Raw genomic sequence first — 27,726 nt, forward strand, 5'->3', positions numbered from 1 at the left:
AAAAACCAAAGGGGGGAGAAAAAAAAAAAAACCAAAGGAAAAAAAAAATCAAAAAAAAAAAAAAAAAAAAAAACCAAAAAAAAAAAAGAAAAAAAAAACAAGAACGTGAGGAAGGAAGGAAGCTGGGGTCTCTACGGTAGGGATATTGCAAACAGCCTATCAAAGAGGGTTTTTTAAATGCAATGATGCCCTCTTGCATGTTTTGGGGGGTTGAAGTCTGACAATGTCAGGTGGTCACTTCTCCAATGTGAATTTCCAACGATGGGTTTTTATCTGCCTCCAAAAAAAAAAAAAAAAAAAAAAAGCATGGATCTTGGGGAAAGAATTTTTTTTTTTTTTTTGCCCTGATAAGACAGTAATCTCCCACCTTGCTGACTCAAATGCGCTTGCATATTAATTGCTTCGGACCCCCGAAAAATCCCTGCTGAACTGGCTAAACTGTGGGCCGGATTCAATAATCTAGCCACTTCCCATTCAATGCCTCGCCGAGATAACTTTGCATGTTTAATTTAAAACGACCGATCGCTTTGCAACGAAATGCTAACGCAAGCCCCTCTTGCTGGCCCGAGCCCCCCCACAGCTCTGTCTGACCGACGAGCTCCAAGTTGGAGAAACTGGGACTTAAATCCAAAAAGACTTCGGACGACGAGGGCAAACCGCTTTCTGTCTCTGCCCCCGGATTGCATCTGTTCCTCCAAAGCAAACTTTTAAAAACGTGTCCCTTTGGGTTTAATTTCCCTGACACAGAGGCAGTGACATCTAGCCTCGGATACTCAAGTTATTATCTGCTCCGATTGTATCTGATTAGCAAGAAACACACGACCCCCCCTGTAGCCAACGTGAATGCCGACCACGCTATTCTAGCCGAACTGACCTAAAGGCGTTTTTTTTTTTTTTCCTTTCTCTTTTGCAACTGTGCTCCATATTTGACCCCTCGGATTTATTTTAAGCAGTTTTGCAAACAGCTTCCTCTCCCCCCTTCCTCCCCCTGTGCAGCCGGCATCTCACGTTTCTCGTGCACAGAACAACGTTTTGTCCACCTCGGGAAGTGGCATTTGGGGAGACGGGGACCCCTGCTTCAGAAAAATCCGGATCAGAAATCGGTCCCATGCGTTCGATGAAAAACGCTACCCGGGGCTAATTTTTGTTTTAATGGAACAGATACAGAATTACAGCGGTGATTCCTACGCGTTAAAAATCACAGCAACCGTTCTAGCCCCTAAGAACAAGTATCTTACTTGTTTTTACCCAGCATCATGGTAAAAATGCCCTAAAAATACTGACAAAGCCCCTGAATTGCTCTGCTACTTAGCTACTGGCACGTGCTAATCACCATCATGAAAATACTCCATTGAGTCTTTTTTTTTTTAATTCTATTTTCTTCTTTTCATCTATTTCGTTTATTTATTTTTTTTTTTTTGGAAGCTATCAGTCATGGAATCCATTGAATCTTTTCAGACCCAAACGTCTTTTCAGACCCAAACACTATTATTGTTCAATAATAGTTGCGGGAGTAATTATTGCAATAAAATAACAATTGCAATGATAACAGGGATTTGGAGATTCACAGAGGTACCGTGAACAGTCGGAAGCAGTTTTTGGATTTCAGGGAAGGCAAAAGGTTTGCATAGACGCTTGCAGGAAAAGAACAGTAAGTCCATCTGAACTCATTTAGGGTTCCCTGGGCTTCTGGAATCACAAATGCTCCCCTGGAAAGATTCAGTGTGACTTTCTGAAACATCAAACGGTCAATGCATTTACAGAAAAGACAAAGCGTCATTTTGTCCTCGGATTTTAGCTATTCCTTCTACCGATTCCCCTGCCCCCCAAAGAACCTATCTTTAAAAACTTTCGTTCAGAAATTTCACTTTGGAAACTGAGTTCGACGTCTAAACACGACTGGGGCAAAATTTGGTTATGGCTTAGGAAATATTCTGAGACGATCTGTCTAGGTGCCACGAATTTTCTAGCAGTTCTCCTCAACTCCCGGATTATTAATACAAGTCACTTATCAAAACTACTTCCAGTTTCGCTTTAAAATGCTGCAGACTTTCTTAAGAAAAGGAGGCATTTAAATGTTTCATTTTATGTGAAATTAAGATGTTTCCTATGTCAAATGTGCCCCCCCCCCGAAAGAGACAGTCCTTGAAGATAACGAAAAAGACCAGGTTGCAAAATAATAAAACCTTCACTGAAAATTATTAAGTGCATGCATTGGCTACTCTATAACGCCACTCTTAAATACGTTTTATTGGCTGTACTTGCATTTCGTTATGGTTTTACTGGTTTGCTGTGAGTTCCTACAGGTGTAGCAACGTACGCGTGAAACTAACTCAATACTCTGAAATTCACCTTGAACTCCAGTGAGTTTGACAACGAGCATTTTTTTTTTTTTTTTTAGAACAGATGACGAACTCGTTTCTATAAAGCATGTCTACGCGATTCTGGGTGGCCGGGATTTCTTGAATCACATGCAGAATGCACCACGCACTTCATCTCTTTGCAGATCAATTTTCCTGTTTATACAAACACACTGGAGCCTGCTTCTCTCAGGCAAGTCGGACAGAAATGTGCGTCCCGCTGTCTTCTAGAAAATTCACTGCAAAACTCCACCCGCTTTAAGCAATCTATGCTGCAGCAAAATGTAACAAGGGAGAATGTGGGAGGTTCTTCAGAGGCTGATAAACCCCCTGGTTTGCAGTTTTTTACTGTCCCTAAACAGACGGTGTCCTCTGGCCCAGCTGCACACGCAAAGCTTCCAGAAATTTCAGACACGTGCAAATCTGGGGGAAACTGAACGTTAACAGGACATTTTTAAAATCCCTGCAAGGTCTGATGCTTTTACTGATAGTTTAAAAACTTAAAATTACATCACTGACGTTTGATGTATTTGGAAACATGTGTGCCCAAAAAGTAAACAGTAAATTTGGGAAGGGAGTGGGGAACTGTTTCCCCAATTGAAAGGAGGGTACCCCCAACGGGTCTCCAGAAAAACTTAAGTTTTCTGGATTTTTCTCTTTTTTTTTACCCCCAGGCCTATACATAGGCGTAGCTCAGGCTCTATAAATATCAAGAAATGACGGCCTTTTTTCTTTGGGTCCTGGTTTTAAAATAAAGAATCGATACAAAAGAGTTTCCAAAACTTAGTCATATAAATCCATATTTTTTTTTTTTTTTTTTTTTTGGAGAAAGAGTCTGACTCTGTCGCCCGGGCTAGAGTGCCGTGGCGTCAGCCTCGCTCACAGCAACCTCAGACTCCTGGGCTCAAGCGATCCTCCTGCCTCAGCCTCCCGAGTAGCTGGGACGACAGGCATGCGCCACCATGCCCGGCTCATTTTTTTATATATATATTTTTAATTGTCCAGCTAATTTCTTTCTATTTGTAGCAGAGATGGGGTCTCGCTCTTGCTCAGGCTGGTCTCGAACTCCTGACCTCGAGCGATCCTCCCGCCTCGGCCTCCCAGAGTGCTGGGGTGACAGGCGTGAGCCACCGCGCCCAGCTGCCATCAGCTTTCTAATATACCATCCACATTTCTCTTCTGGTTTGCATCCTCTGGTTACATCCTTCCCCGTTTACGGCCTTCCTCTTCTCAACTCCAATCGTACTCACAATTTTACATCCAGATCAACACAATTAAGCTCTCATACTCTGATTCTTTAAAGTGTGTTAATTTATTTTACCCCCAACTAGACCAATTTAAAAGCAGAGATGAGACTCATATATTACATCTGATATATTACATATCATATATTACAATCATATACTACATATGGTATCGCATACAATTCATCTAACCTGCTTTCCCAACCGAAAACAAGGAAAGTGAGGCCGGGCGCGGTGGCTCACGCCTGTCACCCCAGCACTCTGGGAGGCTGAGGCGGGAGGATCGCTCGAGGTCAGGAGTTCGAGACCAGCCTGAGCAAGAGTGAGACCCCGTCTCTACTAAAAATACAAAGAAATTAACTGGATAGCCAAAAATATATATAGAAAAAATGAGCCAGGCGTGGTGGCGCATGCCTGTCGTCCCAGCGACTCGGGAGGCTGAGGCAGGAGGATCGCTTGAGCCCAGGAGGTTGAGGATGCTGTGAGCGAGGCTGACGCCACGGCACTCTAGCCCGGGCGACAGAGCGAGACTCTGTCTCAAAAAAAAAAAAAGAAAAGAAAAGAAAACGGGGCATTTTATTGCAGTTCTAGTAGGAAGACCAGGAGGAGGACAAAGAGGAGGAGGGAAGGAAGGGGAGACAGGGGAGGAGGAGGAGGAGGAAGAGGACAGGCAGAGGGGGAGGAGGAGGAGGAGGAACAGAAAAGGAAGAAGGAGGAAGAATGCCGACGATGACACGGGAGAGGAGAGAGGCCAGCTTTGTCCAGCGTCCTGTCCAACAGCCAAGTCAAACAATGAATCTATTTTTTTTCCCCTCATCTTCTTGGCCTTTAAAAAAAAAAAAACACATTCAAGAATTTCGTTTCCTTCTTTGAAACGTAGCTCTTGCATGATTCCGATGCTCTTTCCTGCCGTCTGCTATGCTCAGTTAACGGGACAGGTGACTGTCCCCAGGGCCACAGAAGTGGACACTTCCCGGGGCCCAGAGCTGGAAGATACACGAGTCCCTGGACGACTGTGGCCACCGGGGCTGGTGGCACTTGCTGGACATCTGCCTCGCACCCAGGACGATGCTAATTCTGCAGCCACGGCTAAGTCTAACAACGAACCCAGGGGGCGGGTATCATGGCCTTGCTCTCATTTTCTAAACTAAAGTTCAGAAAAACAAACACGTCTACCATCACACGCTTAGTAAGCTAGTAAGAGTCAAAATTCCACTCTCGATCTTTCTGGCTTGCAGAGCCCAGGCCTGCTGCCCCTGCCGCTCCTTAACTCTCTGGGATCGTTCTAGAAGGCAAAGCCTGCAACCTCCCCTGCATTTCCCGGAGACAAGGATTAATTAGGCAGCGCAGGCGAAGCGCCGCAGCCTGCAGAGCGGGGCTTTTGCAAAACATAAAACACGTTACCGGCTCCAAGAGGCGACGAGAAAACTGCAGCATCTGACATGGCTCAGAGTGGCAGTGACTGTCTACGGAGGCGGAAGAGGATTCTGCCCTGCACACCGGGAGTGGACTCGTGTGTGTGACTTACACGCATGATTATGGGATGGCAGCTTTCCAGGCCTGGGTGGGCTTCGCTGGGCCCGGTCGCTACAGCCCACTCCCACCAGGCTTCGGCAGCCAGAGGGCCCGGCAGGACCCGGAGGATCAGCCGGAGCCAGCTCTCTGGGCGACAGGAATGGCTTTCCCGGCCTTGTCGGAGTGCCAGTCCCGGAGCGATCGTGTGCATTTGGGTCCCCACACTGCCTTGTCACCCGTCCGGGAGAGACCGCGGATGGGGCTGGAGCCAGGGTCCTCGTGGCGGTGGCGGGCCAGCCCTCGACGGCACGGTGCCATTATACCCACGCGGCCACGCACGACCCCACCCCTCCGTGTGCACTTGGGGGACATCATCCTCGGCAAGATTCCCTCCACTTGCAACTCTTCCCCGGTCTCGGTCAACGTTGACAATTACCTCCAAACGCGGCCGACGACGACGCGGAGAGGCGTTTGTGTCTGGAAATGCGACCATACTGCAAAGCCGGAGGCGGCGGACACTAATCATTTGATGTTCCCTCGCACAGCCCGGCGACGCGGGGAACTATTTGTCGGCAGGGGACTGATAAGGAGAAAGGAAGCAAAAATTATTGGTATTTACTCTGCCTGCAACGCTCGTTGGAAGGAGACGCTTGTGTAGAAAGGGGGAGCGCTTCGGGATGAAGCTGTTCGGGCTGAATTTTACAGATAGAGCTGCAGGCACGTTCTCACCGAACGCACGCTATCTCTGCATCGGATCGCTCTGGTGGCCCCGTTCCTGTCATTTGCTGCAGGAACCCTCGCTCCGTTTTGCTGCACGAGGAGCTGATGGTGACGGCGAGGCATTCGAGAATTTACCACCGCAGAACGTCTGTCCCGTCTTAGGGAGCAAAGATGCAAAGCAACCCGGAATCCACGCGCAGAAATAAGTTGTCACCTCCCCACCCCGCCCCGCTGCCCCCTTAAAAACCAGGCTCCTTTGGACGTGGAAGGTTCTGGCATTTTTCAGCAAATTAGGCTCTTGGAAAACTACGGCGGGAGCCTCTTTTTGCAAAGCCTGCAGCTCCAAGCCCTTCGTTCCTACCCAGCCCCCTCTAATGGAAGCCAGGACGGGGGCTTCACGGGGGAAGCCAAGGAGAAGAGGCCACCCATGGTCCCCACTCAGTGACGTCGCATGCAAATTCTGTGCCAAATGCCACTGAGCAATGAAAAGACCACAGGGATGATGTCACACGTGCTAATAGAGTCCTCTGCATATGTGGCATCTGTTTCATAGACACGCTCCCCTGGGAAGATTTATGTCGCGATTACGAGAGATCAGACGACAGCTGATCGTACAAGGCTGAGCCGCAGGACCCGGCTCTCCCCCTGGACGGCTTTCAGGGAATGGGGGGGCCGGTACCTCCCACCCAGACTGCACTTGGCCTTGCTCAGAGGGGCCAAGCAGTGGACATGCTCCACAAACCAAATAGACCAACAATCTGGAAAGAATCGCTTTGCTTCCCATCAAGAATCAGTGTCTGGCCGGAAGCGGTAGGTCACGGCTGTCACCCCAGCACTCTGGGAGGCCGAGGAGGGAGGATCGCTCGAGGTCAGGAGTTCGAGGCCAGCCTGAGCAAGAGCGAGACCCCGTCTCTACTAAAAATAGAAAGAAATTAGCTGGACAGCTAAAAATATAGATAGAAAAAAAATGAGCCAGGCGTGGTGGCGCATGCCTGTCGTCCCAGCTACTCCGGAGGCTGAGGCAGGAGGATCGCTTGAGCCCAGGAGCCTGAGGTTGCTGTGAGCGAGGCTGACGCCACGGCACTCTAGCCCGGGTGACAGAGCCAGACTCTGTCTCAAAAAAAAAAAAACAAAAGCCATGAACTTGCAGAAAAAGAAAACTGAGCATAAGAAGGTGGATGACCGAAGCCCACATCTTCAAATGCTTTAAAAAGTTAAGTCGGATAATCTTTACAAGAGAGAGAAAATACCTTTGACCCCTCGCTTCAAACGCAAACGTTGCCATCTGGTTTTTAATCAGAAAGCGGTTGTTTTGCTTCTGCGACACTTTTTAACCCCCGCCGGGGTAGGTACGAGCCTGCAGACCGTATTTGCACTGATTAAAAAAAAAAAAAAAGAAAAAGAAAAAAAAAAAAGAAAAAAAAATGAAAGAAAAAAAAATGAAAGAAAAAAAAAAGAAAAAAAAATGAAAGGAAAAAAAAAAACGTGGAAAAAAAAATATTTTTCTTTTTCAGGAAGAAAAGATAGCGAGCGGCAATTTTTGCCGGGGGGAAAGGGTCAGGCATTTAAAGGTGTGTTTGGGGAAACCATGATGGCCGGGTGGCCTATGGTTTATTTTGTCATGGAGACGTCTGAGGTCATTTTAACCGCGCTGACCTGTGCACCTAAGCATTGCTCATCTCAAAGCAGGACTATAAGCAAACACTGCCCTCTTGTGCACGGAGCAGTTCTAGAGTCGCCATGGAGACAGGCCCCGCCCCCCCACCGCCCTGCAGACAGCTTGCAAGGCTGCAGCTGGGACTCTGGGGCCCGGGACATGTGTCAGGAACAAGATCACACACATCTGTGACCAGAGCGCTCGCGAAGATGTCCCCAGATTGCCTTCTGAGACAGAGGCCGGGGATAAAGAGGAAGAGGGGAAGATGCCGATGAAGAAATTTGGCCCAAACGTAAACTGACTCTTTTATCTTTTCCTAGAAAAATAGGCATTCCTCGAAAAGAAAGTTTATGGGCTGCCGTGACGGGTGTTCGGATTAGGTACTTTTGAAAAACTTCCAGAGATGATTAATGAGCCTACGCTAATGAATAAGCGGTACCTCTTTTTTTTTTTTTATCTAGGAGATCTTGATTTTAGTGGGAGGAAATTTTTTTTTTCTTTTTTCTTTTTTTTTTTTTTACCTAGGAGCTCTTTGCCAGGAAAAGAGATTCCGTTTTGATTTTAGTGGGAGGAAAAAGGGCGGCGGGAATGACCCGGGTTGATGTTCTCAGACAGACTCAAAGCTCTTCCTCCCTGCTGGGGTGACTTGCAAACACTCTCTGAGCCTCTAGGCTGGGGACAGGGGTTCTGTCCCTAGAAGACCAAGCTGTCATCTCAAGAGAACCTCGAGGGGCCGGGCACAGTGGCTCACGCCTGTCTTCCCAGCACTCTGGGAGGCCGAGGCGGGAGGAGCTTGAGACCAGCCTGGACAAAATAGCAAGACCCCATCTCTACAAAAAAAATTTTTTTTAAATGAGCTGGGCGTGGTGATGCAGCCCCTGTAGTCCCAGCTACTCGGGAGGCTGAGGCAGGAGGATCGCTTGAGCCCAGGAGTCTGAGGTTGCTGTGAGCGAGGCTGACGCCACGGCACTCTAGCCTGGGCAACAGAGCGAGACTCTGTCTCAAAAAAAAAAACAAAGCCTCAAGGGATGGAAACTACTGTTCCCTAATTAAAGAACTTGAGAACATCAAGGGCAGAAAAATGTCCACGCGAGTCTGAGGTGAGGCCAAGCCTGCTCAGCAGGAACCTCACGGGTGAGTCCCCAGCCTTCTCGAAAATGAGCTTCCAGCTCTGGCTCGGAGTTCCAGATCACCCAAAGGCCTGTCCCCACCCCTGTCCCCTTCCAGGGACGACCCAGGACTGGCCAAACTCATTTCTGGAGGAGAAAGAAAAGGCAAAATTTCCCCCTAGGGCATTACCCTCAAGGCAAGAGCTCCGCAGCAGGAAGAGGGAAGGAGGGAAATATTGAGGACCTAGGTACGAGCAACCTTTTTTTTTTTTTTTTTTTGAGACAGAGTCTGGCTCTGTCACCCGGGCTAGAGTGCCCTGGCGTCAGCCTCGCTCACAGCAGCCTCCCAGCGATCCTCCTGCCTCAGCCTCCCGAGTAGCTGGGACCACAGGCATGGGCCACCACGCCCGGCTCATTTATTCTATATATATTTTTAGCTGTCCAGCTAATTTCTTCCTATTTTTAGTAGAGACGGGGACTCGCTCTTGCTCAGGCTGGTCTCGAACTCCTGACCTCGAGCGATCCTCCCGTCTCGGCCTCCCAGAGTGCTGGGGTGACAGGCGTGAGCCACCGCGCCCGGCCCGCCCTCTTCTCTTGTAGCCCAAGTCCCCAGCAGCCTCCTGCCTCGGGGTCCCCACGCTTGCTACTCCTTCCGTCTGGAACCCCCCCCCCATACTCCAGGCGCTGGTTCCTGTGTCCCCTTCAGACTTTGGCTTTAACCTCATGGCCTCCTGCAAACCACAGGAGGTGCCCACATGCGTCAGCCCCTCTCTGGGCATCCTGCATGGGCCTTCTCAGCATTCACGCAATTTCTAACGCCGCTACGCGTTTTTTGTTTGCTTCTGTGACATGGCCTTGCCGGCTAGACAGGGAGCTACGCGAAAGCAGGGGCTGCTTCTGTCCTGCTCACAGGTGCAAACCCAACTCCTGGCACGCGGGAGGTTGCTCAGGGTTTGCAGGACAGATTAACGAATGCAATGACCTGCCCTTCCTTCTGCGTCGCCTGAGCTCCAGGAATAAGGTCACCTATAGCCACATCTCAGGATGCCAAGAAAGAAATGAAAGGAAAGCCCAGGAGCCAGGCCAGGTGCTCAAAGAAAGCCCCCAGGCCGGGCGCGGTGGCTCACGCCTGTCACCCCAGCACTCTGGGAGGCCGAGGCGGGAGGATCGCTCGAGGTCAGGAGTTTGAGACCAGCCTGAGCAAGAGCGAGACCCCGTCTCTGCTAAAAATAGAAAGAAATTAGCTGGACAGCAAAAGATAAAATGGAAAATAAATAAATAGATAAATAAAAACAACAACAACAAAAAGCCCCCAACGTGCCACCAAGGGTAGGTGACGGAACAAGTAAGGAGCTCCCGGGGGTGGGGGGGAAGAACTGGAGGGGTCCAGTCTCAAACGCTGCACGCGCGCACACACACACACACACACACACACACACACACACACACACACACACACACACATGACAGCAGCCGCAGAGCCGAGGGGACAATGACGGTGACATCACACATGCACGGGTGTCTCTGGGCTTCCTGTGAGAGACGCACGAGGAACCGAAGGGTGAGCCTGGCTGGCGCGTGGGGGCAGGGACCGCATCTGCAGGGGGTGCTCGCCCCAAAGCCGCAGCAAATTTCCACCCTCGTGGCTCGAGGTGCCCTCCTCTCTTCACCCTGCAAGCGTGTCATCGTGCAAGCATTTGGGGACGGCGTGTGCCACCCCAAGATCGCCTCTGGCCTCCCGGGTCCCCGACAACCTGGCGCTGCAGGAATTTGACATTCAGGAGGGAGTCCAGAGCCACGGCTTGACGATCAGAGGCAGACCTGTGTTTGTCACGCTGTCACCAAGACCTGCGCAGAGCGGTGGCCGTCCCCCGGTGGATGGCGGGCCTGCCCACCTGCCTTTGGGGGACTTTCTCTCCTCTTACCTCTGCAGACCATTTGCATAACGATCACCGGCCACCGGCCACCGGCTTGCATTACGCTCATTTCCCTGTCCCCAAGCTCTGGGGCGAGTTTGAAATTCCCCGTCCTGTCCCAGAATCAGGACTGAATTAATACCCTTCCTCCAACGACCTCCAGTAGCAAACTGAAAACAGACGCCCCCGACAATGCCCTTTGAAAGCCCCGGCGGGGACGGCGGGTGACAATGCAGCCCCCCGCCCCCTGCTCCCCCCGGGCTCTGAAATCAACCCTAAGGTTAAAGGTTCACGCGGGCAGGAGAATTACCAAAGCACGAGTTTGTTCGAATTTCCTCCGGCGGGTTTAAACAACCGGGGTCAAGTTGAAGATTGCTGGGCCGAAACCTCCGAGACAGCTCAGCTCGGCCCCCTTTGAACTGCGCGGAGAAAGGAAAAATAAACCGTCTGGGGGGGATCTCAGAATGTTCTGGAAAGGGGCACCCCCTGTTCACTGCGGAATCGCCCTGTGGAAGGATGTTTGCAAACTGTTAAGTGCCCTGAAAATGCAATGGGAGGATGCAATTTCCACCGCAAGATTAACTCGTCTAACCTGGAGGCGGCTGAACTCTGTCTGGCGGGCACCCCGGGGAGAGTGAGTCACTGGTACCGGCGGGGTGCCATTCATTCATTCACATTCATTCATTCATTCATTCAGGCATCTTAGATCAAATGTTTGCTCTGTGCCCAGCCCAGCCCTGAATGATAACAGGCCCCTACCCTAAAAGAGATCGAGTCCAGGGAAGAATATAATAAATCCAGGGAGACGGCCGGGCGCGGTGGCTCACGCCTGTCACCCCAGCACTCTGGGAGGCCGAGGCGGGAGGATCGCTCGAGGTCAGGAGTTCGAGACCAGCCTGAGCAAGAGCGAGACCCCGTCTCTACTAAAAAAATAGAAAGAAATTATCTGGACAACTAAAAATATATATAGAAAAAATGAGCCGGGCGTGGTGGCGCATGCCTGTCGTCCCAGCTACTCGGGAGGCTGAGGCAGGAGGATCGCTTGAGCCCGGGAGGCTGAGGTTGCTGTGAGCGAGGCTGACGCCACGGCACTCTAGCCCGGGTGACAGAGCGGGACTCAGTCTCAAAATAAAATAAAATAAAATAAAAAAGTAGAGAATAGGGGATGCAGAGAACACACACACACGGGGGTCTTTGGTATTTATGGCAAAACGTCTTGAAATTCACCTGGAAACGACCACAAACAGAGCGATTTTTTTTTTCCCCCAAATGCCACACTGTATTATGTGAGCCCTGGTCCCAACGTCAGGTGACCGAGGACAAGCCGTTGACCCTCCGGACGGAGCTCGAAGCAAACGAGGACAAATCTACGGGCAAGGATGGAGTCCCGAGGCCGCGCCAGGCAGGTCCCTGAGGCCAAGCAGGGCGGCTGCAAAGCGAATTTGAAGCACGAATTTTAAAAGAAAAAAAAAAAAGTCGGGTTTATCTGTAGGTAGCACCTGTGCGTGCCACCAAATACGTATCCCCGGGAAGTAGGTTAGAGACAAAGGAAATTATTTTAGTCTTCCTCAAGGCCCCGGAGACAAGAGGGGCCCCATCACGACACACGAGAGAGAGAGAGGCAAAGTCAACTTCTCTGTCAACCGCAGAAGTTGTTTTTTCTCCTGCCAAGAGAGGATCGCCCACGGTAGCGACGTCCCCCCACCGCCACCCACCCACCCAACGCCACCCACCCACCCAACGCCACTTCAAAGCGGCAGGAGCCTAATCACGCAGCGCGAGGGAAATAAAAGACCCAATTAACAAAAAATAAAAAAATAAAAAACAAGACGGAAATAATCCAGGGGAAGAATGGGAGCAGAAGTCTCTATGTGTGACAATTTGACGGACGTAGAAAGTACCAGCCACGGTTTTCTGCGGAAGCCGGCGTGGGCTGAGGCCCGGGGGGCAGAGCCAGGGCGGGGTTCAAAGCCCCGGGTGGCCGCGAGCCCCCTGTGCAGCCTACAGCAGCCTGCTCCCTGCGCTCGGCCTCCTTGTATGAGCTGCACGGTGTAGACGGGCATGTCTCCCCCGGTGTAGACGGGCATCTCTCCCTTGGAGGCCGGCTGGGAGGACTGCACGAGGACGTGAAGGGTCTGGAACACTGTCCCGCCGACGAGAGATGCTGCCCCAAATCCATTCCCTCCCTCTCTGCTTGGGACAGGCAGAACCGCTCCCCTGGGCCTGTGCTTGGCCCCTTCGTCCTGCCTCGGTATCCCTCTCCTTCTCCCTCTTTTACCTGGGTCAGAAAGCTGCAGCCGGGTGGGGACAGAAACGCCTCGTCCCCGACCCCCTGTCACAGGCGCTCTGCTCAGACTCACAGGGAGCCTGCTACAAGCCAGCGGCAGCATCCGTCAGCTTGCAAACTCCCTGCCCGCCCTCCTCCCACAACGGGGCTGTCCCTCCCAGCTCCTGAGCTCTCCGGTCACCGCTATCCCTGGCCGCTCCGCCTGACACCCTGGTGGCTCCTCCGTCAAGGCCACTCCAGCCCTGCCTTGGTCTGTGTCTCTGTTCACTCTACGTCCCCAAGCCGGGATGCCTCTGTTTCCCCTGATGGCAAAATCTCAGTCGTCCCCCACGAGACAGCCCGGATGGCCCGTGACCTCAGCAACTGGGCGCCACCTCCCTCAATTCCCAAATGCACCAGGGGCGGCCACGATGACAGCCCCCCCCCCACCTCTGCACTTCGCTCGGGCTGTTCCCTGGGTCACCCTTCCAGGCCCCGCTGTGTGTCCCCCACCCCGGGCACTCACACCTCCGGGCTCCTCTTTCTCAAGGTCCCCCATACTGTGCTTCTCGCCTTTCCTGGCCGTCGGGCCGAGCTCGTAACTGCAAGAAGAGGCAGGCAGGAGAGTCCTCGTCACGGCCCTGCACAGCTGACACGGGTGACGCGGGTGAACCGTACGCTCCGTGTGCTTTGCCACAACCGGACTCCAACGGGACACATCTTTCCAAGAAAAGGGGTGCACTGCAGGTTCACGCTCCAGCATGCATGAACTTGCAGAGCACACGCTAAGTGACAAGAGCCGGACTGCGAAACTCACACACACTGTATGCTTCCATTCATAGGAAATGTCCAGAAAAGGTGACGTTAAATACGTTAGTGGTTGCCCGGGCTTGGGGGAGGGGCGCCTGGGGAATGACCCCGACGGGGTCCCGCGGTTTCTTTACGGAGCGATGAAAATGCTCCAAATTTAGACCATGGTGACAGCTTCACAACCCTAAGAATATACTGAGCACCCCTGTGTGTGCGCCTGAAATGGGGGAATTGGATGCTACGTGACTTGTATCTCCATAAAAATGTGTTTGGCCGGGCGCGGTGGCTCAGGCCTGTCACCCCAGCACTCTGGGAGGCCGAGGAGGGAGGATCGCTCGAGCTCAGGAGTTTGAGACCAGCCGGGGCAACAGAGCGAGACCCCGTCTCTACTAAAAATAGAAAGAAATTATCTGGACAGCTAAAAACATATATAGAAAAAATGAGCCGGGCGTGGTGGCGCATGCCTGTCGTCCCAGCTACCCGGGAGGCTGAGGCAGGAGGATCGCTTGAGCCCAGGAGGCTGAGGTTGCTGTGAGCTAGGCTGACGCCATGGCACTCTCTCTAGCCCGGGCGACAGAGCCAGACTCTGTCTCAAAAAAAAAAAAAAAACACGCCAGGATCCACCGTCCCCAAGACTGGGGCTTCCAGAATACCCCGGGTACCATCGTCCTCTGCATGGCACCAAAGCCCCTGCTGGTACGAGGGGACACAGACTTGAGCTCCAAGGCAAGAGGACCTGAACCCCAGCCTGGCTGAGACTCCGTCAAACCCAAGAACGACCGAGATGGGAGCACGTCTCAAGGTATAAATTACGGGTTATATCCTGGGACCCCCTGCCCCAATCTTATGCCAACCTGGCCAGGGCGAGGTTGAGGGGCAAACCCAAGAGAAACGCTGAGAGCAAACAAAAGAGATGCTCGGGGAACAGCTGGAAAGCAGTGAATGTTAAATGACTGCAGGTTTCCCGAAAGCTGCGGCCGTTGATTTCCTTCTGACTTTGATTATAACCTTCCAGGGCAACATTTGCCTCCAGAAGCCGAAGTTCTTTGCATTATTTTCTGTGCCTGGCGGGACCGCAAAGATCGTCTTTGATTTCACATCTGATATGTTTCCTTCTCAAGGGCAAAGCCCCGCGAGAAGACAGATGGAGCCCGGGCACGATGAAATATGACGGCTGCTTCCATTTGTCTTGCCTGTTGGTGCCTGCTCAAATATTCTGCATTAATTTCGACTCGAGGCTGTGGCTCGGATGTACTGCTCCCAGACTGCCACCAAAGCAAAGTCACCTGCTGTCCAGCGCCGAGAGAAAGGGCTGCAGACAGAGCTCGATTTGAGACTGTCCTGGGGACAGCTCAAGGTGCCCCAGCTTGGAGGGACAACAGGTGGGGTCAGACACCAGCAAGGGACCAGGCAAGACAGAAAAACTTGTCTATGAGCAGAGAGGCTCACTTTTGTGCCCAGGAAGGCAGACTTTCGCTTGCACACGAGAGGATCCGGAGCAAGCGAAGGCAAGAGACTCCGCTATCAGCCTCAGCCGCACCTGATGGCAGAGAAAGTCACAGACGTGGTACCGCAGAGGACAATCTTCCAGTGACAGTGGAAGATTATAGAATATAGAATATATAGAATGTTTTCTCTGGGCTCCAGAGACAAAAAAAAAAATCTCCCAGGCCAGGCACGGGAGCTCACACCTGTCACCCCAGCACTCTGGGAGGCCGAGGCGGGAGGATCGCTCGAGGGCAGGAGTTCGAGACCAGCCTGGGCAATGTAGCGAGACCCTGTCTCTACTAAAAATGGAAAGAAATTAGCTGGACAGCTAAAAATATACACAGAAAAAATGAGCCGGGCGTGGTGGCGCATGCCTGTAGTCCCAGCTACTCGGGAGGCTGAGGCAGGAGGATCGCTTGAGCCCAGGAGTCTGAGGCTGCTGTGAGCGAGGCTGACGCCACGGCACTCTAGCCCCGGGTGACAGAGTGACACTCTGTCTCCAAAAAAAAAAAAAAATCTCCCGGACTCTTGGTTGTCTGTCCCGTCCAAAGACAGTAACCTGAATCAGACTTAACGAGACCTTTGCCAGCCTCGTCGGTTCCAGGCAGGGAAGGCCCAGGGAGCGTCCAAGCCACGAAGCAGGCGCTGCTTAAACGGTGGGGACGGGAGGCAAGAGATCCGGGTGACACGGTGTGGCGGAGGAAGTGCTGTTCATTAACCACCGGAACAAAAGACCGGGGGACGGTTCGCTGTTAATCCTCCCGGCCACCAGAAGGCTACAAATGGCCAAGCCGAGATACCGGCATTTTTCAGTCCCCGTCCTTCCTGCCAGAGTTAGATTGAGGATGAGCCCAAAGTCCCTCATTCCCCACCCGAGTCTTTAAAACATACGTTGCTGAGTCTTTTTGACGTTGCAACCCTGGGAGATTTATATTCCAAAATGGATTTGAGAAAAATACTGCTCTGAACCTCTACGACGGGGGGCTGGAGTGGACGGGGACCGCTTTTTCATTCGCAGAGAACGATGGCCAGAGTGTGGGTTGAGTGATCGGAAAAATATGGCTCCAAACCTAGCTCGGACATTTATTAAGCGTATTAACCCTGACCTCTCTGAGCCGTGGCTTTTTTCCATCTGTGAAATGGGACGATCGCATCTCACCTCCCAGGTTTAACTGGGGTGAGAGTTAAACAAAACGAAACAAACAAGCCGGGCGCGGGGACTCACGCCTGTCATCCCGGCACTCTGGGAGGCCGAGGCGGGGGGATCGGTCGAGGTCGGGAGTTCGAGACCAGCCTGAGCAAGAGCGAGACCCCGTCTCTACTAAAAATAGAAAGAAATTAGCTGGAGAACTAAAATAAAAATTAAAATAAAAAAAAAAGCCAAGCCAGGCTGGGCACGGTGGCTCATGCCTGTCGTCCCAGAACTCTGGGAGGCCGAGGAGGGAGGATCGGTCGAGGTCAGGAGTTTGAGACCAGCCTGAGCAAGAATGAGACCCGGTCTCTATTAAAAATAGAGAGAAATTAGCTGGACAATTAAAATAAAATTAAACTTTAAAAAGCCAAGCCAATAAATACTCGTGTGGTTATCACTACCTGCCAGCGTGTGGAAGGTCCAGAATTGGGTTCAAAGGTCACACAGTTAGTACTGAGAGCCAGGCTTCAAGCCCAGTTTGGTCTGACTCCAAAAATATGTCCTTCCTCCCTGACCTAGAGGATTTACTACAAAAGACTAAGAATTTGCTTTCTCGTTTTTCTAACCTTCCACCTCTGACTTGAACTGCCTCAGAGTATATGTCCTAAAATGTATTTCATTTTTTAATTTTTTTTTATTACTTCTTTTGAGACAGAGTCTCACTCTGTCACCCGGGCTAGAGTGCCGTGGCGTCAGCCTCACTCACAGCAACCTCAGACTCCTGGGCTCCAGCGATCCTCCTGCCTCAGCCTCCCAAGTACCTGGGACCACAGGCATGCGCCACCACGCCCGGCTCATTTTTTCTATATATATTTTTAGCTGTCCAGATCATTTCTTTCCATTTTTTTAGTAGAGACGGGGTCTCGCTCTTGCTCAGGCTGGTCTCGAACTCCTGACCTCGAGCGATCCTCCCTCCTCGGCCTCCCAGAGTGCTGGGGTGACAGGCGTGAGCCACCACGCCCGGCCTATATTTTTATTTTTTAAACGAATGCATTCAAAATCCCAGAGAATAGAATAAGTTTCAACAAAATAATCCTGCCGAACTGAGCGGCACGATTGGAACGTCAGCAAGCCACAGGGGCTAAACTGACAGCTGCTATGCTCGTGATTTAGCCCTAATTTCCCTGCCTGACTGGCTGGCTGGCGAGAGTTCATGGAGGTCGGGTACGCCAGTCCGCTAACAGCTTTTGACAAGGGTGCACTACGTTTCTGTTTGCTGTGAAGTCTGTGAATAGTTGCACAGCTTGATGGCAGTTTTCAATTCTGTCTGCTTAACAGCTCATCGTGTCAAAGACGACCAAGAGAACGCTGAAGAAAACAGAATTCTTAATCAGGATTGGGAACTGCACTGTTATCTTGTTTCTGCTAAACATAAGATGATTTGCTTGCTTTGTGATACTGCAGGATCACTTTTAAAGAAACTCAATGCGCATCAGCATTGTAACACTCGTAAGCTCACGGATATTTTAAATTAGGGGGAGAGGCACAAACGGTTGTACTGCAGAAATCGAAAAATGGACAGCGAAAGCAAAGACAGTTCTTTCAAGCCAGCAATAAGATCTGGAAATAATGTCACTGAAGCAACTTATAAAGTAGCTTGGAAGGAAAAAAGGGAAGCCATTCAGTGACGTAGCAATTGCAAAAGAACGCATTGTCGAAGCGGTAGGATGCTTGGACCTCGATAATGTTTCAAAGGACGAACAACTGCCTCTTTGGAGAACCACGACTGAGCAGCGGCATGAATCAGCCTTCAGCTTAGCAAAACAACTTCATGCAATACTTCAAAAGGAAACCCTATACTATTCAATCACTTTGGATGAATCAACTGATGCTACTGACTCGGCGCAGGTTTTATACTTCATTGAGGTCATAACAGAAGATTTTCTTTGCTACAAAGAGTTACTCGCTTTGGGCACTCTTGCAAACAGAACACGGGGAATAGATCTCTTCAACGACTTTCAAGATAAATGTCGTGAAGTTGGACTGAATTCGGTGATTTAGTGAGTGCAGGTACAGACGGTGCACCTTCCGTGACAGGAAAACATGAAGGGTTTTTTTTTTTTGCACAGATAAAAAAAAAAATTATTAACAGATCCAGATGCCCTCGTTTCCTTTCATTGTATCTTGCATCAGCAAAATGTCTGTGCTAAAGCTATTATTTTAAGTGGCACTTTGCAACAAGTTGCAAGTATTGTTAACTATGTTGGTGCAAACACAACAGGGCATCATGAGTTTTGCAACGTGCTAAAATTGAACGATGAGGTATTCCGTGTGGATGTGCCATATCATTCTCAAGTGAGTTGGCTATCGCAGGGACAGGTGTTAGCCAAAATTTTGTCCCTATGAGAACACGTAGTTAAATTTTATGAAGGACAGAATCAGCAGTGTGAATTGTTACAAGAAGATTTCTACGGGAATGCAGCATTTCTGTGTGATAGCATGTCAGATCAAAACGACTTGAATATTTCTTTGCAAGGTAAAACTAAAGTCTACATATGATATGTGGCAAAAAAAAAATCCAAGCATTTACAAAAAAAAAAAAAAGCTATCTTTTTTCAAAACACTTCTTCAAAAGGAAATGTTGGATGAACATTTTCCCCAGTTAGCAAAGGTTACGGATGAGCAGGAGGATATATGTGAATCATTTTAAGCATACACAGCTGTTACAGACCTATTAATTGGAAAATACAGTGAAAGGTTCACAGACTTTGAGAATCCTGACATCACGCTCAAATTAGCATTTCAGCCTCACCCAGTTGATATCATCAAGGCCCCTAAAAGAACTACAGATGGAATTCATTGAGCTCTCAGTGGATGATATTTTAAAGTCATCGTTTGACGCTAAGAAAGATCCAACTGAAATATGGAAAAATCCAGAATACGCACGCTTTCAGCAACATGCTTGAAAAATGCTTTCCTGCTTTTCAACCACTTATTGCTGCGAATCTACATTCTCCTCCCTGACCCAAATCACGCTGCCCTTAAGGTCACAAGTGACTGACATCCATCTAGAGGATCGGCTGAAACTGCGGACCTCCCTCCTGCAACCAAATATTCAAACGCTTTCCAACAAAAACCGGACGCAACCAAGTCACTAAAAGGTTAACTTTAAAATTAACAAATAGTTTTCATTTTTTTGAAATTTTTAAGTACACGGTAGTTAGGTTTTTGTTTTTTTTTTTTACAAAATAATGTACATTTTTAAAGTATATCGAATTGATCTCTTGAATGTGAGCTTATTTGATGACAGCTAAATTCATGCAGTTTTGCAACATGGAAAGGTTCCCCCACCCATGTACTTCACAAACTCATCACTATAGCTGGGGACCCAGAATGCCCAGTGACCAAGGAGGCCATCTGCCACCAAGCTAAGAATCGTCTGCCCCGTATATATTCCAAAATGTGCTTGCAGGCATATAGAATATTCCTGGAAGGAAACACAGCAAAAGGAAACAGGGAGGTCATAAGGACTACAGTCAGCAGTGAGGAGTAGACTTGTTTTAGCTACACACCCTTTATGCCATGAGCTTGTATCATTGTATTGTTTTTTTCCTAAAAACAAAGCAAGTTCTAAAGCTCTGTCCTTATACTTAAGCGTGGTTAAATGGGTTTGGAAAAGTAATCCACAAAGAAATTGTAGTACTGGCCGGGCGCGGTGGCTCACGCCTGTCACCCCAGCACTCTGGGAGGCCGAGGTGGGAGGATCGCTCGAGGTCAGGAGTTCGAGACCAGCCTGGGCAAGAGCGAGACCCCGTCTCTACTAAAAATAGAAAGAAATTATCTGGACAGCTAAAAATATATATAGAAAAAATGAGCCGGGCGTGGTGGCGCATGCCTGTAGTCCCAGCTACTCGGGAGGCTGAGGCAGGAGGATCGCTGGAGCCCAGGAGTCCGAGGCTGCTGTGAGTGAGGCTGATGCCACGGCACTCTAGCCCGGGTGACAGAGCCAGACTTTGTCTCAAAAGAAAAAAAAAACAAAAAAGAAATTATAGTACTTTCACCTGTAGAGATGGGAAGGTTCCAGAACTGAGCAGTCAGGGGTGGTTAAGGGGATTTTTGTCTTATTTGTAATGTTCCATTTCTTCACAAGCAGCATGGACTCATGTATTATCTGCGTAATTAAAAATTAATTAAATAGTACAACATCTTAGGACGGCAATTTGGCAGTATCCATCATGAGTGAAAACACACATGCCCTTTGCCCCCAGCCAGTTCAGTGCCAGGAGCTTACGTACAGATACACTCGCACACGTGCCAAAGGTTTCTGTTCTAGAACATTCACTGCAGCGTGGTTAGCAAACACTGGAAACAAAATACATGCCCATCATGAAGAAGAGGTCAGTAAAGAAAATGCCGGTCCAAGTGTACAATGGAATTCTAGGGAAGCTTTAAGGATGACATAGCTTTCTTTAATATATACAGACACGGTGCAATCAACACACACAATGTTGAGTGAAATGCTGTATAAGCAGAAGAAAAAAAGGGTGATTCATACATAGACACAGATATGCTTGTCACATGGAGGTTTGTTTTGAAATGATACACAAGGTGGGAACAGCGCTTGACTCTACGAACAGGAACAAGGAGACTGAAAGGACAAGTGAGGAGACCAGTTTTGAGACTTTATGGTCACCCTTTTTGTAGCTTTTTTTTTTGAGACAGAGTCTGGCTCTGTCGCCCGGGCTAGAGTGCCGTGGCGTCAGCCTCGCTCACAGCAACCTCAGACTCCTGGGCTCAAGCGATCCTCCTGCCTCAGCCTCCCGAGAAGCTGGGACTACAGGCATGCGCCACCACGCCCGGCTAATTATTTTTTTCTATATATTCTTAGTTGTCCAGATAATTTCTATTTTTTTAGTAGAGACGGGATCTCGCTCTTGCTCAGGCTGGCCTCGAACTCCTGACCTCAAGTGATCCTCCTGCCTCGGCCTCCCCAGTACCTGGGACTACAGGCATGCACCACCACGCCTGGCTAATATTTTTTTCTATATTTTTAGCTGTCCAGATAATTTCTTTCTATTTTTAGTAGAGACGGGGTCTCGCTCTTGCTCAGGCTGGCCTCGAACTCCTGACCTTGAGCGATCCTCCCGCCTCGGCCTCCCAGAGTGCTGGGGTGACAGGCGTGAGCCCCCGCACCCAGGCCCTTTTTGTAGCTTCTGAGTTCCCTTCACTTGATCCTATAGTAGAAACACATTTGATAAAAATAAATTTAAAACTTTTTTTTTTTTTTGAGGGGAAAACCTTGCAGCTCGGTTGCTTTGGGTGGGAAATGCTGCCCTTCCCCAAAGCCCTAAATTAAATAAAAAAACTTTTATTTATTTGTTTTTTTTTTTTGGAAGGAAAGCACCTTGCAGCTCGGTTGCGTAAGGTGGGAAACGCTTCCCTGCCCCAAAGCCCCGGGCCCTTTCTGTAGCTTCTGAGTTCCCTTCACTTGATCCTATAGCAAAAACACATTTTGTAAAAAAAAAAATTAATTAAATAAAAAACTTTTATTATTTTTTTTTTTTTTTGAAGGAAAAAACCTTGCAGCTCGGTTGCCTTGGGTGGGAAATGCTTCCCCGCCCCAAAGCCCCAGGCCCTTTTTGTAGCTTCTGAGTTCCCTTCACTTGATCCTATAGCAGAAACACATTTGACAAAAATAAATGAAATAAATTTTTTTTTCTTTTTCTTTTTTTTTTTTTTTTTAGGGGAAAACCTTGCAGCTCGGTTGCCTTGGGTGGGAAATGCTTCCCCGCCCCAAAGCCCCGGGCCCTTTTTGCAGTTTCTGAGTTCCCTTCACTTGATCCTATAGTAGAAACACATCTGATAAAAATAAATGAAATAAATTTTTTTTTTTTTTTAGGGGAAAACCTTGCAGCTCGGTTGCCTTGGGTGGGAAATGCTTCCCCGCCCCAAAGCCCCGGGCCCTTTTTGTAGCTTCTGAGTTCCCTTCACTTGATCCTATAGTAGAAACACATTTGACAAAAATAAATGAAATAAATTTTTTTTTCTTTTTCTTTCTTTTTTTTTTTTTTTTTCAGGGGAAAACCTTGCAGCTCGGTTGCCTTGGGTGGGAAATGCTTCCCCGCCCCAAAGCCCCGGGCCCTTTTTGCAGTTTCTGAGTTCCCTTCACTTGATCCTATAGTAGAAACACATCTGATAAAAATAAATGAAATAAATTTTTTTTTTTTTTTTAGGGGAAAACCTTGCAGCTCGGTTGCCTTGGGTGGGAAACGCTTCCCCGCCCCAAAGCCCCGGGCCCTTTTTGTAGCTTCTGAGTTCCCTTCACTTGATCCTATAGCAGAAACACATTTGACAAAAATAAATGAAATAAATTTTTTTTTCTTTTTCTTTCTTTCTTTTTTTTTTTTTTAGGGGAAAACCTTGCAGCTCGGTTGCCTTGGGTGGGAAACGCTTCCCCGCCCCAAAGCCCCGGGCCCTTTTTGCAGTTTCTGAGTTCCCTTCACTTGATCCTATAGTAGAAACACATCTGATAAAAATAAATGAAATAAATTTTTTTTTTTTTTTTTTTTTTTTTTTTTAGGGGAAAACCTTGCAGCTCGGTTGCCTTGGGTGGCAAATGCTGCCCCAAAGTCCCCGCCGTGACGCCGCGGAGCCCGGAGCCAGGGGTCCCCCCAGCGGGGACAGGGAGGCGACAACCCCGCGGCCCAGCCCCGCCCCCGTCCCCGTCGCTCACCGCCGATGATGGTCCGGATGAGGGAGGCGTGGCCGGGACAGTCCACCAGCGTCACCTGCAGCTCCGGCTCCCCCGGCCCGTCGCGCGCGGGCAGCGCAGAGCGCATGCGCGGCGGCAGCGGCACCGAGAAGCACGAGAAGCCCAGGTCGAGCGTGACGCCGCGCTCCCGGCTCTGCGGCTGCTTGTCGAAGGCGGCGGTGGACGCCGTGGTGCTCAGCGCGCGCGCCAGCGCCGTCTTGCCGCTGTCGATGTGGCCCAGCACGCCCACGTTCACGTTCACCCGCCGCCCCGCCGCCGCCGCCGCCGCCGCCATGCCGGCCGCCCCGCCGGTCCCGCCCCCTCACCGCTCCGGGCGGCGCCGCGGTCCGGCCCGGTAAGCGGCCCCCCCGGCAACCGGCGCCGCCGGCGAACCCGTTCCGGCCCGGAACCTTCCTCGCTCCCTCCCCGGGCCCTGCCTGCACGGCCACGCCGGTGGGTGCCTCGCGGTGGCACTTGGCCGAGGTCACCCAGTGCACCGCTGCTGGGCCACCTGTCGCCTCCAACAGCCCAAGACGGGGAGATCCCTCCTTCCACGCATGCATGCATCCTGCATCCATTGCAACGAGCTCCTAGCAAGCGTGTGCTGGGTGCCAGGCCCTGTGCACCGCGTTGGGACACGTCGGCCTGTGCCATTATATTCCCCGGCGCCAGGGCTAGGAGACAATCGGACTATTGACGGGACCAGACCACCTGGGAGAGCGAGAAGCCTTCCAGGAAAAGCAGAGGTTGAAAAGGACGAGGGGAGGATCGCTCGAGGTCGGGAGTTCAAGACCAGCCTGAGCAAGAGCGAGACCCCGTCTCTACTAAAAATAGAAAGAAATGATCTTGACAGCTAAAAACATATATAGAAAAAATGAGCCAGGCGTGGTGGCGCATGCCTGTAGTCCCAGCTACTCGGGAGGCTGAGGCAGGAGGATCGCTTGAGCCCAGGAGGTTGAGGCTGCTGTGAGCGAGGCTGACGCTACGGGACTCTAGCCCGGGCGACAGAGCGAGACTCTGTCTCAAAAATAAAATAGAATAGAATAGAATAGAATAGAATAAATAAAATAAAATAAAATAAATAAAAATAAAATAAATAAAATAAAATAATGAAATAAAATAAATAAATAAAATAAAATAAAATAAATAAAATAAAATAAAAATAAAGTAATAAAATAAATAAAATAAAATAAAATAAAGCTAACTAAAAGCTCTAGGGGAAGAGCTTGCTTCACTCAGGGCTGGGATGAGGGCATGAAGGCTCTGGCTTTGTCTCTTTCTCTCCTTCCCCCGAGTGGCTGCCACTCCCTGGCAGGCTGTCCCCTCCCAGGGACAAGGAGGCTGCTGCCAGCCCCAAGCCTCCACAATGCCACAAAGCACCCAGGTTGAGTCTCTTTGGCCCCGATGAAGGCTTCCACCCTTGCACCAGCAGGGAAATACAACGGGCTCACTGCAAACCTCCGGTCCACAGAGTCATCCTCCTCTGCCACAGACTCCCTGGGTCCCCCCCGTGCAGTTCCGCGGGCGGGGCACGGTCCCCGGGGAAAATGACAGACCGGGAACGGCCTGCAGAACTGCGATTATTTGGGATTTGTTCTCCATGTTAATGCGACGCCGGTTTCTTTCTGTTCCTTTAACGCCATTCTGTGCTCAGGTAGTTCAAAGTTCTTTACAAACAGGCGGTAATTAATTCAACTTCATTAAGGCCAATTAATCCGGGATTAATTATAAATTTTGCCCAGAGGAAGTTATTATACTTTTGCTCTTTGATTGGAGTTTGGGCTTTCCAGACTCTTTCAGGAGTGAAATGGGAAGTTTTCCCTTTCTCCCAGGGGATGTAGCTCCGCCAGTGATTGTGTTAACCACGTGTCTCCCTCAACAAGTCCCCTGCCGTCCTCAAAGGAGGCCGCCTGTCACCCGGGCCACCAGCTGAGCTACATGATATCGCCAGCGCTCAACAGATCTGCTAATGCCACCCTGAGCCCGAGGTCGAGGGAGCCTGAAACAGCAGCAAGATCTCCTCCACGTGGGTTCAAATTCACGGCTCCATCAATCTCATCCTGGCTGTGCGAGGTTGCAATTTCTTCCACCTGCAAAGTGGACAATCATAAGGTTGCAAAACATCACTGTGGTCTGCAGAGGTCAGCGTCTGCTCCCGATTCTTCTAGAAGGGCTCCGGCTTCGAGATTCCCCCTGGAGGCCTCTCCCATCCATCCTGTCCTCCAGGTCACCGGTGGGGGCTGACCCCACCCCAGTTTTAGCGGTGGGCCTGAGACTCAGTTCTAACCAGTCAGCATGGTGCATCCTGCTGGTCCCAGCGATTGGTTCGGGAGTAAGGACATGACCCAGGTTGGCCCGATCGCAGCAAACCCTGTGGCAGGCGATTTAGCTTTAGGGTATTCCTTTTGGCCAAGGGTTGGGGGGTGAGCCTTAAGATTTTATTTTAGTTCACAAAAGGAATTGTCAGACTCTGCAACCAGGTCCGGCATCTTTGCACACTGGACCTGTGTCACGCATTTGGTCAACTTGTGACCGCGGACAAGCCCTGTCCTCTCCTGAAACCTCAGTTTCCTCATCTGTGAAATGAGCCCAATCAATGATTTCATTTTATTTTATTTTATTATTGAGACAGAGTTGGGCTCTGTCACCCGGGCTAGAGTGCCGTGGCATCAGCCTCGCTCACAGCAACCTCAACCTCCTGGGCTCCAGCGATCCTCCTGCCTCGGCCTCCCGAGTAGCTGGGACTACAGGCATGCGCCACCACGCCCGGCTAATTTGTTCTATATATTTTTAGTTGGCCAGCTAATTTCTTTCTATTTTGAGTAGAGACGGGGTCTCGCTCTTGCTCAGGCTGGTCTCAAACTCCTGACCTCGAGCGATCCTCCCGCCTCGGCCTCCCAGAGTGCTGGGGTGACAGGCGTGAGCCACCGCGCCCGGCCCAGATCAGTGATTCTTAAACTGTTCTTTAGCAGCAAAACTATGGAACAGCTCTGATGAAAGGGGCAACATGGTGGAGCTGGTATGCTACACCCTCAATGTCCCCCTTCCCCACGCACACTGGCCGTGAAAGGATTCCACAATTTTAGGGAACGTGATTTGAAGAAAACCACTAGACCAATTAAGTATTCCAGGGGATTCCTCTGAGCTCTGAAATCCTCATCCCACCCTCCCATTTTTTTTGGCTGGAAGGAAATCTTTCCCTTTGCTCTGTGTCAAAAGAGCCAACGATTGGGGCTTAAAAGAACGAATGTAAAAAATGTCTTTTCCACTAATGAGATGATACACAAAAAAGTCTCATAGAGCACCGCATGTTGACTGCCAGTTGGCTGAAAGGCTTTCTCCTCAATATAGAGGAAGGACTTGTTCGTTATCTAAGAGTAATGATCAGGAAAAAGTCAGAGAGAGGCCAGGCAAATTCATAGGGTGCCTTAGGGGTCATGTCCCTGGGGTTGATGAATCTCATGCCACCAGGAACAATCTCAGCGTCCCATGGCTTGGGCTCTTCTCTTTTGGGCTCTGCAAATGCCAGAGGACTTAACTCACAGAAACCATTACCAAGTCCCATAAAAGCCAGTGCGTAAAATACATGCTGGGGCCGGGCGCGGTGGCTCACGCCTGTCATCCCAGCACTCTGGGAGGCCGAGGCGGGAGGATCGCTCGAGGTCAGGAGTTCGAGACCAGCCTGAGCAAGAGCGAGACCCCGTCTCTACTAAAAATAGAAAGAAATTAGCTGGACAGCTAAAAATATATATAGAAAAATTAGCCGGGCGTGGTGGCGCATGCCTGTAGTCCCAGCTACTCGGGAGGCTGAGGCAGGAGGATCGCTCGAGCCCAGGAGTTTGAGGCTGCTGTGGGCTTGGGTACCAGCTAGGCGCACCTGTCCCAGCACATGTCACATTGCAGGTTTTCCAACCCAGGAGTAAGCTCCTCAGGGCTGTCTTTTATCCCTGCATCCCCAGTGCATTGCAGTGTCCGGCTGAGAGCGGGTGATCACGAATGTTTGTTGAATGAATAAATGACCTGCGGTGCAGGTTGTAGGAATATCATGAAACCTAACACACAACACACTTGCTGGCTGACTCATCTGAAGCCGTGGGATGAAGGTTTAGAAGCCTGCAGAGTTCCCGCTCTGCTGATCATTTGCTGTGCGTTTTGGGGCAGGTCACTTTTTGAGAAATCTCACTTTTTTGGGGGACTTTTTGAGCCTCCATTTATGTGCATTAGGAGTTACACTAACTTAAAGGGCTGCAGAGTTTTGGGAACTGACAAATATTATTTACAGTCAACTAAGCGAGGACCTTATCTATGGGGGACGGTGGAGGCGAGAGGCAGAGGAAGATGATCGCATGGAAGGTTCTGGGCGGGTCAGAGGTTGCCTGAGCTGGGCCGTCCCAGGGAGATGGGGACATGACAGTCAAAAAACGCTGCTGAGGAACCAAAAGTCAAAGCTTAAGCCGTGACCCTCAGTCCCTCCATCGTCAGAATAATAATCTGAGCTTGGCACAGGGGCATGACGTGCAAATGTTATTATAACAGGATGGCACGACTGACACCGGGACCCAGGGCCACCGCCCAAGCCCGGCACCGAATCCCGGAAACGGCCCCTTTCCAGGCCGGACCGGGCCAGAACAGGAAGCGCGCCCGCGGGGGAAACCAACCCAGAGACACAACCGGAAGTCGGTGGGCGGAGCTTCCCCCGACAAGCCTCGACGGGCGTGGCCGTCAGCCAATGGGAAGCGGAGGCGTACGCGCCTCCAC

At 50.3% G+C, this 27,726-nt stretch overlaps 1 protein-coding gene across 1 annotated transcript in view; it reads right to left on the bottom strand.

Moving 5' to 3' along the window:
• Positions 1 to 23,263, bottom strand: part of EEFSEC (eukaryotic elongation factor, selenocysteine-tRNA specific) — a 112,079-nt gene extending 88,816 nt beyond the window's left edge. The window contains 1 exon segment of the mRNA XM_045534734.1: positions 22,951 to 23,263. Coding sequence (XP_045390690.1) covers positions 22,951 to 23,263 — 313 coding nt within the window.
• Positions 23,264 to 27,726: the final 4,463 nt, after the last annotated feature.

This window comes from Lemur catta, chromosome 21, assembly GCF_020740605.2.
Source record: "Lemur catta isolate mLemCat1 chromosome 21, mLemCat1.pri, whole genome shotgun sequence".
Taxonomy (NCBI): domain Eukaryota; kingdom Metazoa; phylum Chordata; class Mammalia; order Primates; family Lemuridae; genus Lemur; species Lemur catta.